The sequence below is a fragment of the Lygodium microphyllum genome, chromosome 3 (genome assembly GCF_053477565.2).
Source record: "Lygodium microphyllum isolate KBCC chromosome 3, Lygodium_microphyllum_v1.1.10, whole genome shotgun sequence".
Taxonomy (NCBI): Eukaryota; Viridiplantae; Streptophyta; class Polypodiopsida; order Schizaeales; family Lygodiaceae; genus Lygodium; species Lygodium microphyllum.
In genome coordinates this window covers 171,425,785-171,438,349 of record NC_141137.1, presented here as the reverse complement: position 1 = coordinate 171,438,349, position 12,565 = coordinate 171,425,785, and the positions used below count along the sequence as shown (strand labels likewise).

The 12,565-nt window shown below is 39.1% G+C and overlaps 1 protein-coding gene across 4 annotated transcripts in view; it reads right to left on the bottom strand.

The window, feature by feature from the left end:
* Positions 1-4,294: 4,294 nt before the first annotated feature.
* Positions 4,295-12,565, bottom strand: part of LOC148039178 (uncharacterized) — a 72,647-nt gene continuing 64,376 nt past the window's right edge. For 2 of the 4 annotated variants that reach the window (XM_087675072.1, XM_087675073.1), the window contains 6 exons: positions 5,821-5,866; positions 5,656-5,721; positions 5,508-5,550; positions 5,370-5,425; positions 5,230-5,287; positions 4,295-5,156 (listed from right to left, as the gene is read on the bottom strand). In XM_087675072.1, the coding sequence (XP_087531198.1) occupies positions 5,110-5,156; positions 5,230-5,287; positions 5,370-5,425; positions 5,508-5,550; positions 5,656-5,721; positions 5,821-5,866 (316 nt within the window). In that variant the 3' untranslated portion in view covers positions 4,295-5,109. Of the gene's footprint in view, positions 5,157-5,229; positions 5,288-5,369; positions 5,426-5,507; positions 5,722-5,820; positions 5,867-12,565 lie in introns of those variants that run through there. The other 2 variants (XR_015690365.1, XR_015690366.1) reach the window with 2 other exon arrangements.

Genomic DNA, 12,565 nt, shown 5'->3' with positions numbered 1-12,565 from the left:
CCATCTTAAAGAAACACTAGAAGCAGAAGCCATGGAAGACAAATGTAGAGGTATTGATGAGAAATAAGGTTGAGATAGAATAGAAATATAGCAAAATGAGTTTAGAGAAGTTGGGACAATAAAATAGTGACAACTACGAGATGAATACATATAAAAAAGACAAAAACTACAAAAACTTCTAAATAATTCGTTGCTTTGAGTTGTAATTAAAAGTAATCTACTTTTATTATTTTCACTTTATGACTTTAAAATACCCCACTTTTCAAAAAGTCACATCAAGGGAATGAAAGCAAGAAAAATGACTCAAAAAATGTCATTGTCAAGGACAAATTAGTTAGTTGGAATTGCCTCTTGAGGATAAGTTTAGAGACTCATTTTCACCTTTTTGCTAGTTTTAGAAGAAATTTGGCCAAATTAGTAAACAATCAAATGTTACATTGAACCACACATGGTAGTGTCCCATTGGCCTATTCATTATTCTCATCATGAGTGAACACTAATTTAAAGGCCCTTTTTTCCTTGAAATCAACCATAATGTCAAAATATAGCTCTTACTTGGATCTTTAGCTCACTTGATATGTTATCCAATAAATATATTTGTCTTAAAAGGAACTTCATGTAATATAGAGATATCCTCTTAGCTAAGAGGTGATGTTCCTAAATCAAGAGAAAGTCCATTGATCCTCTCATCAAGGTTCCATGCAAGTCTTGTCTCATGAGGCTTTGACCCTACTTGAACAAATGCTTCTAAAGCCTTGCATATTACATGAGAGTACCCTCAAGAATATTGTTTGAGGTGCCAAAACTGATGTGCTTGCTCCCCCCACGCTTTTTTTCACACTCTCTTAAAATAGAGCATGCCAATATTCTCTCTATCATATTAACATCCTTGTACAAAGGGGTAAAAAACATTGAAGCCTTCTCTCCCCATACTACATTTTTAGGACCATTGAACCTACATGCAATTATCTATTTCTAGAATAGCCACAAACCTCAATATCCTATCCATTGGAAAATTTGGGGATAACCAAAACTAGAAGTCCTACCAAATCTTAGATCTTGAAAACCTAAATCTTAATCTCCTACTTTATAGGTTGCTATCCATCATTACTAGAGTTGTGGATCCATCCAAATCTAGAAATCCAAGTAGAGCATAAGGCTCTAAGGCCTTGGGCTACAGCTTGCCCTTAAGACGACATAGGTGGTTGATGCACTACTACTACTCTAGATGTATCCCTTTTCTCTATCCATCCTATATCTAGCCACCTTGGCTTTGCTATCCTTGCATGAGTTTATCTCCTTTGTTTAGTGTCATGTCTATTCTACTCTCTCTCTCTCTCTCTCTCTCTCTCTCTCTCTCTCTCTCTCTCTCTCTCTCTCTCTCTCTCTCTGAATAGGTCAACCACTACCCTCCTCCTAGAACAAGGCCTGATGTTGGCACATTATCTTGGGGCATTCCATTACTACATGGCTAATTATTCTCTAAGCAAATTAATATCCTAGGAAAGTGGTGTAATAATTTGGTTGAGGTGCATAGATAGGACACACTAATGAGAGGATTTGGATCAAACAAAAAAAAAGGTTTTATTAGAGAATTAGAGCAATGGCCTACTACAATAGGAGTTGGTACTTAGATCCATACTTGATTAGATGTTTGTTGAGTGGATAGAAATACTAGACCTATGAAAGAAGGTAAATTTATAGAGTAAAATGGGATTTAAGGAAGTGGGTATGGAGACTCCTTTTAGGATAGACCTAAAAATGTTTCCTTTTTTGGGTATAACTCGAGAAGAATTTGGACTAGTAAGATCACAATGGTACCAATTGCTTCTCAATGTTGAACCAAATAGGATAACCTTTCCAATATTCTTTTCGATAGACTTATGGAAAAGATTCCATGACAACTACAAACCAAAGATCTATATCTTCCTATGGTTGGTTAATAGTACACATCTAGTAGCTAGCACATTGCCAAGCTACAACAAGGCTTCCATAGCTAAATGTGCAGAGCCAAAGGAGTCCTAAAGGGCTATCCATGGAATCGCCATTGAACCCATGACATATGGAGAAGAGCTCTTAAGTTGATCTTCTAAGAAATAACAAAGTCCACGATAGCCACTTGAAAATCAACATGTGGGCCACTTGCCAAGGTCTAGCTTCATGCCACTGATATTTTAGAGTTTAATTTATTTGGCTTCAAACATCATGTGAACAATATTCACTCTTTCTTTTTTGCAAACGATATGGACAAAGGGAAGAGTCATAGATAGGAAGTGATTCGTAACATTACTACTCATTCATATGGACTACAAGATAAGCCATGCTATGAACTCATATGATGTCCCCACCGTATAGAATCTAATTAGGATTTGGAAAGAGTTTACTCTGCATGGAAGATAAGAGAGACTATAGGATAGCCTATAGTACAAGAGAAATGCTTTCTGTGACCTAGGAATTCAAGGACTTTACATCAAGAGTCATAAATGGTCTAGCATTCTATATGACCTAATGGGCTTTTTACTCAAACCATATGGTAAACTTTCTTCAAGGTTGAATACATCTTAAAGTTCTATGTAAGGTTCATAATTGTATATGTTTTATATCAAGTTTAACTTGTTCATTGGCAAAAAATTGGTCACACATTTTAAATTAGATTTCTATCATCCTTAATATCTACAATTCTTGATTATATTCGAAACATTAAAGGTTTATTATCTTGATAGATGGCTTCTATAATAGCAATAAAGATTTTTCTCAGTGCTATGGATAGTTCATGCTTGAGGTTATTTTCATGCCTTTGATTATCATTTGTAATGACCATACAAGACACTCTTTAGTGTTCCAAGGGCTTCAATAATTCTATTTGCCTAATTATAGCAATGTGGCTTAATCATCTTTATTTATGTGTACGACTTTCCTCTTAAACATCTTATTATAATGTAACACTTGAAAAAGAAAAGTGATGTAAACAAGATTATCCTACTTGTGAGAACTTACGAATCCCATGTGCATGTATTACTTATTTGTATATACATATAAGAGTCAAAGATATACTCGTGTGAATATATATAAGAGACCTTTTATTTGGTTTACTTTGTTGGTGTGTCCATTTCATGGGCTTTGAGGACATCATATTAAAAAAATGAAGTTTTACATTCATTAAAACTAATGATAAAGATAAGAAAAATAAAAGTGATAAATAAGAACTAAGGCTACATAAGACTTAAAATTTAGGGCTTACTATTGTTTATTATATACATTGCGTTTTTTATTACCATGCGCATTTGTGGGTTAAAATATACACATTACATACATGTGTTCAACCATTAAAATATTAGTTCACCTCAAATCTTCATCTTCCTTTTTGGGGGAGAGAGAGAGAGAGAGCCACAAACAACCTTCCAAAGGCTCACATATACTACTCTCATCATGTCACTCTTCAAAAGAAAACCCCCTCTTGCTCTATGGGAAAGAGCAAGTGACAACACCACAACTTTTCAAAGACTCAACATCTCCTTTTTCATTATTATATCACCTTTCAAATAAAACATTTTTTAACTTTTAACCAAACTCCTTGTGTCACATAGGCTCAAAGGAAACCTTTAAATAATAAATAATAAAGATTTGCTTGCATAGAAAACCCCTCTTTACTTATTGTATATCCAACCTTTCTCTTGCTCTATATGAGAGAGAGAGAGAGAGAGAGAGAGAGAGAGAGAGCAAGCAAGAGCCATGCATAACTTTTCAAAGACTCCACTTTTCCTTTTTCATTATTATATCACCTTTCGAAAAAAAGGTTTTTTTTTTTTGTTGAAAACCAAACCTCTTTTCCTTGTGTCACATAGTCTCAAGAGAAACCTTGAATGAATAAACATTGAAGATTTGCTTACATTGGTATCATGTGCATAGTAGACCATACATAACAAGTTGCCCAAGACACCAAAAAAAACTACCACCTAACTAGATCTACTATTATTTGTCAATGCGAATGGACAAACGAATTCCCAATGGTAGATATATCACAAGGCTGTAAGACCATGTTAAAATATATATGTGAACAAAATGTATGTGTATAAAAGCATGTATGATTTTGTTAGTTATATTTGGCAAGCAAAGGGATGAAACTTTCATTTGCTAATAAAAGATACATAATACTCAAACTTCACCATAGAATAGCAAATTAAGATCGAATCTTTGTTGAAAATATTAGTTTCATTTAGCAATTTGATAATAGAAATGCACTCACCTATTTTTAAATAACGAGTACACATTTATTGTGTTTTCAACAATATCCAATGTTTTGTTATACAACTAATTTGCACTCGAAAAGTTAGTATGCTCCACAATTTATTTGGTTCCAAAGTGGGCTATATTCTTAAAAGTTCTTCTAGGTGTATTTTTCCTATTTGAAGTTTTTACTGTAGCTTTTGCCATGTCTTTCAACGAGTATAACCTTCACAACATAATGGGTGTAAGCCTACTATTCTAAGAGTAAATGAAACTTAAAAAGTCCAGCAAAGCTTTCAAAAGCTTACAAAAATGTGATTTTTACCTAAGCAGACCTCAAGACAAGGCACATGGTCCCTAGGGTAAAGGGGCCGTCAAGGCTGTGCATGGTATAGATCAACTCGTCTTGACGAGAAGATTCATGTTCCCTTGTAGCCTCTCCTGTCTACAAATCGTCTGAAGCGCTACTTGACCGAGACAGTTCTTGCAAGAAAAGGAAAGCTGTTGCTGCTGTTATGAAGCTGTTTCTGTAGGTTCACAGCTGATCATTCACCTTCCTTTACCCTTAAACTGGTATTAACACAACCGACGCTGTGCGCACCACCACTTACTCTTGTGATTCAGCATATAATCAAGTCTTTACACCACTGACAGCCTTCAACTGTGAACTTGTGCATGATTCCCTCCGTAATTTGTGGTGCATTTGTCTTAATCTTAATCAGCTGTAATCTCAGTCTTATATCAGTTTAATCTCTGCGCCTTCTTGCTGTGGTGTGGGTAATCTGAAGTTTGGTTCCGTTCAAAGCATCTTCTATTAGCAAAATACCAAACATGCCTTGCTACTGCGCCAGCTTTCCCGTGCTAGACAAAATCTGCTGACTTTTAAGGTGGTCGTAAAACAACAATTGGTGTCTGCTCATCCTCATTTCCTGGTTTAAAAAGCAGTAAGCATGTCATATCAAGAAGCCTCAATTCATTTGTAGCCACCAAAAATTTTCAAACCTGCTGGATTGGATAGAAGAGCCTTCTTGAGATATGCTTGGTTCACTTTATCAGAGGCCTGACAGCATTTGAAAATGAAATGCCATTAATTCCAATGCAAAATTCAATTTCAGAGTCTGGAATGTCAGTTATATACTCACAGCCAAAATGTGAACTCTCTTCAAATTATTCACATCCACAACTGCTATGCCAAAACCTTCAGACAAAACCAACATTAGTCTTCAAACGTATCACATGCACAATGGACAATCCTTCGAATTTCAGAAGATTACACGGACCTGTCCTTTGCTGCAGGAAATCAACTGTGGCCTGAGCTCGCACCTTGCACAGTTGATCATTATACAAAACATGGTAGTCCCACTGGTTAGAAAGAAGAACTCAATAGAAAAATGTATTCTAGTTAAAAATGATGCTCAAAGGCTGTACCGGTCCCAAAGTAATGAACTGATCATAAGGTGGGAGGGTTCCACTGACATCATCAATCAAGCGAGCCTTCCATATGAGCATTGTTCGACAAGAATGATTACGTAATGTTAGTTACACAAGGTTGTGTCGATCTTGTGTGCTATATACCATTCAAGTACAACATACCTGTTCACCTGCTAATCTGTAGAACATACCTCTGACCCCACCTAAGCTGCATGATAAAAAGCAAGCAAAACAATTCATTCCCTCCCCCTTTCAACAAACGTAAATCTGCTTCCTCCCTCCCTCCCTCTTGGTGCCCTTCAACTGCAATGTAGCTAATGCCCTGTCTACCTGCTATGCTCACAATCAATGGATAGGATGTGAAAGTACATCTATCACTGCTATGTATGCAGCAGCCTGATGTCCCAAGTCCTCATGGCTGGGAAGTGCTCCTAAATGGTGTGCATACAGTAGTGCGAATGCTGCATGCTACTACTTGGGCAACTTGCCTGTTCAGCAAGTTGCCCCGAACTCTGAAAAAGTTGTGAGCCTTGATTGGTCCAATGTAAACAAATGTCAACTTGCCTACGGCCTACAAGTTGGGCAAGTTTACTAAATTCAACTCGCCTATGGCCTACAAGTTGAGCAAGTTTACTATTTTGTATTACTTTTTGCTCTTGCACTGTTTATTTGCACCAAAGGTCACTTGAAATGGCCCCATAGTTCTCCACCCTACACCATGGCATGGTGCAATTCATACAAGCATAAAGAGAACACACTAGTACAAGCTGTGCATCACTCGCACCAAGTGGCGCAATTCCTCAAGCATAAGGAGAACAATACACTTGTACAAGCTGTTGAGCTAAAAATGCAGTAACATGACTTAACCAGCCCAAAAACATGCTTGATAAAAGAAGAAAACCTCTTATCTTAAAAAGAAACATGATCCTAGAGAGTTATTCCTCAAGCATAAAGAGAACAATACACTCCTACAAGCTGTTGAGCTAAAAATGCATTAGCCTGACTTAAACAGCCCCAAAATATGCTTGATTAAAGAAGAAAACCTCTTACTTTAAAAAGTAACACAATCCTAGAGGGTTTTTGTGTCCCACATCCAAAACCATGATTTGGGAAACTTTCTATAAATATACATGCAGAACACCACTCTCCCTTAATCTCGTTTTTGCAAGTTTTAGGAACTGTATCTTTGCTGCCCACACCCCATTTGCGGAGGACTTCACGGTCAAAGCTTCCACCAACCACCTGCTACCATCTGGTGCCTAATTCCAGCCTTCCATTCCTGTCTGCAGCTGTCGCCCGGTCCCAAGGGCTGTCGCCATCAGCTAGCGATTGTCACCCTGATCTTCTCTCCTCTCAATGTTGCATTTGCAGTTTCTGGCTGCTGCCCTAACATTGTCTCACACCTGTCTACTGCATTTGCACCAAACAGCTGTTGTGCAGATTCTCTCTCTCCTCGAGTACCTACATTTTTAGTTTTTCACTCTCCTACACTGCCATTTGCATCAAATCCAACCTTCCTTGGCTGCGTTTGCTGGTGTTCGACAATCAAAGGCTACCTTTGCTACAATTCGGGATCCGTTCAGAGTACGACACACTCTACAGCTCATAACCTCTACCTTGATCCCAAAGATACAAGAGTTCGAGGTTCAGTATTCACAGCATAGTGTGTTTGCCACATGAGCACGATATACTCATTATTCATTCACTTTATTATTTAGTGTTTACTGCCTTTGTGTTACCCTAACCCTAACCCCAACTAGGTTCTAAGTTTATCAGACTGTGCTTTGTTGTACAATTGGTTTTGTGCTTTTTGTGTTTAGAGGATTTCTTCACATAGTATCAGAGTTAGATATACTCTCTGAGAAACCTTGGCCTTTGATAGGAAAGCTCATTCACGAAAGCAAGAACAACAAAAGGGTCAAATGACTTCAAACACATTCACAAAACCGCTCCAATCTCCACAGCCAAACATGGACAAAAACGATCAACAGTGGGCCTCTCAGCTTGCTACTGCTCAATCTAACATGGATAGAGAACCATCTTAGATCTGACATGGTTCTGAGAACCATCGGACTACCATGGATTCCATAGACCATATCAACTTTCCACCACTAAGTATGATGTCATCCTTATGCATAGGGCTCAGCAAGAGATTGAAGGTAAGCCTCCATTTTCTCCTTTAGATTCAGTGCACACAACTAATGATCTTGCAAGTCCTTCAAAATCTCCACTACAGATTGGCCATCCGCAAGTGAAACAATTACACATGACTTCCACAATACTTCTTTTCTCCAATGCCAGGTACAAACCCTATTATTTCAAATTATATGCTAACTAATTCTGTATTTTTTGTTGGATCAAGAGATGCTCATCAAGAAGGGACTCTTCAAAACAAGCTTTGATTTGTGAGTAATGAGGAAGATATGTATTTCTTCATGAACTCAAAACTAGGTAAGAAGCTAAAAGAAGAACTCCTAAGTATTCCTACCCTTCCTTTTCCTTCAAATGATTTTATTTCTCATGGTCAATAAGGAGTAGGTGCATCTTTATCTAATGCATTTATTGGACAAAAAGAATCTACGATGTTTCCTACAACAATATCCAAAAACAAATCCATTTGGACTCCCACCCATCCCTCCCTCATCTTACGTTGCACCTTTCTTTCCGCTTCCATTAAGTACACCACATTATCCACCACACACCACACCGCGGGGTTCTGCACATTTAGATAGGAGCGCATTCCAAACATACTTGAGTGTGGATCCTTTGGTATCATAGTTTGCCTCTATGGCATTACATAGTGGACCATCCAATCATTCTATAGTACACCAGCCAACATTTGGGCAAGCCTATCATATCCCAATGCCTCCATTTACACATATGGTATCATATGGACCTATGTCATTTTCGGTACCTTCGCACAGCAATCGGCACTCCTTGGACATCAGCAACCTATTTTTATCTATCTACATTTAACTCTTCCTACTTCGTATCCACAACCCTCTTATCCTCCATCTTATCCCATCTATCCATATTCACAAACACCTCATGGTTCTAGTTGCTCATCCGTCAAGCATGCACTTAATAACACAACTCATTTCAATGGATCAAACTGCACCACTTGGGCAAATTTGATAAGGCATGTCTTAGACTCTCAAAACCTATGGGATTTAGTGCAAGGGTTGAAACCCCAACCTAATCCTACTCTTGTTTCATAGAAGGTCGTTGTTAGAAAATCAAGCTCTTTCATGTGTGTTTGACCGACATGAGCTGGACACAGCTAGTCTAGCTATATTAGTCAGGTATATTAAATAAGCCAGTACTCTAGTCTTTATGGTTGGTGTGAATGGTCCTTCGTGACTTGTAAATACTTGACTTATGTTCTTTCAGAAAAATGAGAGAAGAATGAGAGAGGAAGCATGTTGCTTCACTCTGTGTGTTGCTCTCTATCTGCATCCATGAAAGAAAACATGGTATCAGAACCATGAATGGACTCACTGGTGGAATGCATTGGAAAAGAAGACTTGAAGCTTGAAAACAGAGTGTCTCTATGAAGAAGAAAGGCTACTATTGTTACTCTATTAAGGTATGTGTCAGGGTTTATGCATTCTATCTATGCAAGAGCTTGCTATAGCTTGTTGGGTGGTCTCTCAAGGCCTCATTGAGCACTAGAGTGTGCTCTATGATCATCATTGTCATCGAATGCTGCTGCTGCATACTCCAAACAGGTCTGCATGTTTGCGCCTGTTGTGACTGAAGACATATCTGACTGCAAAACAAGGCATTGGGAGCTTATCAAGCAATCTACATCTTGCATATACACCTTGGAAGGTGGTTGAAGGTCTTGGCATACTAATACTTGGATGTGTGCTTAGTTATGAGCTACAGATCTGATCTACAGATCTGAAACAGGAGAAGTCCAGCTGTAAACAATGATAGGGCAGCTTGTATTTGATCTTGGTTGGAGCTTGAAGCTCTCTGACATGCTTTGTGGACTTCATTGAAGCCTAGATGCACTCTGGAAGACACATGTATCTGTCTTCATGCCTTTGAGCTGAAATTCCTTGAAGAGAATACTCAGATCTGGAAGTGTAAACAGGCTGGAAAATTGTCAAAATCTGTGGGCAACAAGCATTGTCTTCATCTGAAGCATTGCATTACATTAGTTGGTGTCAATCGGATGTATGACTTGAAATATGTCTGACAGTTACATGCAACCTGAGATGAGCATTGAATGCTCTTGAAAGACTGAAATCTGGAGCAGAGAATAAATGTAATAACAATGTATGGGCTGGTTACAAACAGTTGATGCATCTCCTGACTTGGTTCCTTCAAGACGGGTTTGACTCCTTGAAGACGGGTTGTCTGTGGTTACCCGAATGCTCATATATTGAATTGGTCATCAAGTACTGAATGTATGGAATGTATTTGGAGTTCTTGGACTGAAATAAACGCACTGTGATTGAATGTCTTTGGTTGATTGAAACCTGCAGCCAGATTACTATGCTTTTATACTTGCAGTACATGTATAAAGTGTCAGATTGACTTGTTTGGAACCTAGTATGCAGAGGTTAACATCTGAACTGCTGTAGGTGTATTTTGGATCATATACCACTCAGTTTTGGGCTTGAAACCACTGCTGGTCACTCACAGATTACAGTTTTCAGACTGCATGTATGTACCCTGGCAGTGAGGTTGCAGGAGTTTAAACTGAAGCAAATACATAGCATATGTATTGACTGTTTTACCTACAGGTTAGGCCACTTGTTTGTGGGCTGTTTTGGGTTGTCAGTGGGCTGCAATACCCTGGTTTTTTACTGCAATTAATTGCAGAATACTGTCATAAACAATTGCGGGCTGAAACTGAACTGTTAAGAAGACCTTGGTTTGCAGGTAGTCAGGCAGTGTCTACAAAATGGCAAATGCAGATAGAACTGACAACATAACCCAGATTGTGGGGGAAAAGCTTGATAGCAACAATTATGCAATATGGAAGTTCCGCATGGAGAACTTTCTGATAGGCAAAGGATACTGGGACTTAGTGACAGGTGTTGAGGCTGAACCTGAAGTTCCCGAAAGGTATCCTACAGCTGATCAAAGACGAGCGCATTGAGCTTGGACGGAAAGAGCTCGCAGGGTTTTACATTAGCTGTCATTATGCATCTCGGATGCTATGGTGATGCAGATCATGAACTGTAAGTCCCCAGCAGATGCATGGAACATATTGGTCAAATATTATGGCACGACCACAAGTGCCAGGAAGATACAATTGAAGCAGAAATTCAATAACATGGAGAGAAAAAGCAGATCCATACAAGATTGTCACAGAGGTTAAGACCATAGCAGATCAGCTGGCATCTGTTGGTTCACAGGTTGAAGATGAAGATATGGTTGCAGTGACTTTGAATGGCTTGGGTCCTGAATACAAGTCGTTTGACACTTCAGTGTCTGTGCGGGCTGAAATGCCTAACTTTAATGAGCTAGTTGCATTATTGATTCATGAAGAGGTGAAGCTTGGCTTAGCTACAGGGTCAAGCAGTTCAAAGAATAAGGATGCAGTTTTTTACTCCAATCAGCGTGGCCGTGGCAGCGTGGCCGTGGTAGGGGCTATGGATCTGGCAAAGAAGGCCAGTAGAATGCATCCTATGGTAATAGCAATCAGCCGTCATCAAATGCAACAGGTGGTGGAAATCTTTGAGACAGGGGGAGATCTAACTCCCGTGGCACAGGCTCATGGCAGCAGCAACGTTCGTCTGACAATCCGAACAAGGATAAGGATTGTCATTACTGCGGAAAGTATGGGCATATTGCAAAGGACTGCTGGAAGAAGCAGGGAAACCAGAACAGCATGGACACTATGCTACGTCCAGTTAGGCAGATGACTCTGGTGATAGACTATTTGCCATGCAATATGTCAAAGATAAGGCTGCTGAAAAATCATCTGATGATGTAGTGTGGTACATTGACTCAGGGGCGTCGAATCACATGACCCCTCACAGTGACTAGTTCACTGATATGGTGGCTGAAAAGCATGGCTATGTATGCACAGGTGATGACACGCAGCATAGCATTGAGTATAAAGGCAAAGTGTCTCTTGTGGTTCATGATGGCAGGAAGAAAAATTTGCATGATGTCTTGCATGTCCCTTCCATTACGAAGAACTTATTGTCTGTCGGTCAGATGACGGTGGAGCAGAACTTGCAGGTTAGATTCAATAAACATGGCTGCAAGAGTTTGGCAATGGCTGCAAGTTGATAGCTCGTGGTCACAGGAATGGCAGAATGTTTACTCTTGATGCTTCTTTGCCAGAGCTGAATTCAGCTATGTTTGCCCATGGTTCTGGCACTGTTAGGGATTTGGAAATATGGCACAAGAGAGTGGGGCATGTCAATTTACAAAGGCTGCAAATTATGCAGAAAAAACAGCTGGTTACAGGTTTACCCAAGTTCCAATATTCAAATATTGGTCATGTATGCGATGCTTGCCAATTCGGTAAGTAGTCCAGATTGCCGTTTGTCAGGCATGTAAGGCCGAGTACATGTCCATTGCAGTTAGTGCACTCTGATGTTTGGGAGCCTGCTCATAATGCATCTATGGGAGGTTCCAGATATTATGTATCTTTCATTGACGACTACAGTCGCTATACCTGGCTTTACATATTGAAAACAAAAGATGAGGTCTTTGCTGTTTTTCAGCAATTTAAAGCACAGGTTGAGAAGGAGTTTCAATGCTACATCTCTTACTTCAGATCTGATAGTGGTGGGGAGTATGTATCAAATGAATTTGATGATTTCTTGGCTGAAAATGGCATTCGTAGATAGCTAACCTACAGCTACACTCCGCAACAGAATGAAGTAGCTGAAAGAAAGAAAAGGGTTCTGATGGAAGCTGCTAGGGCCATGATGAA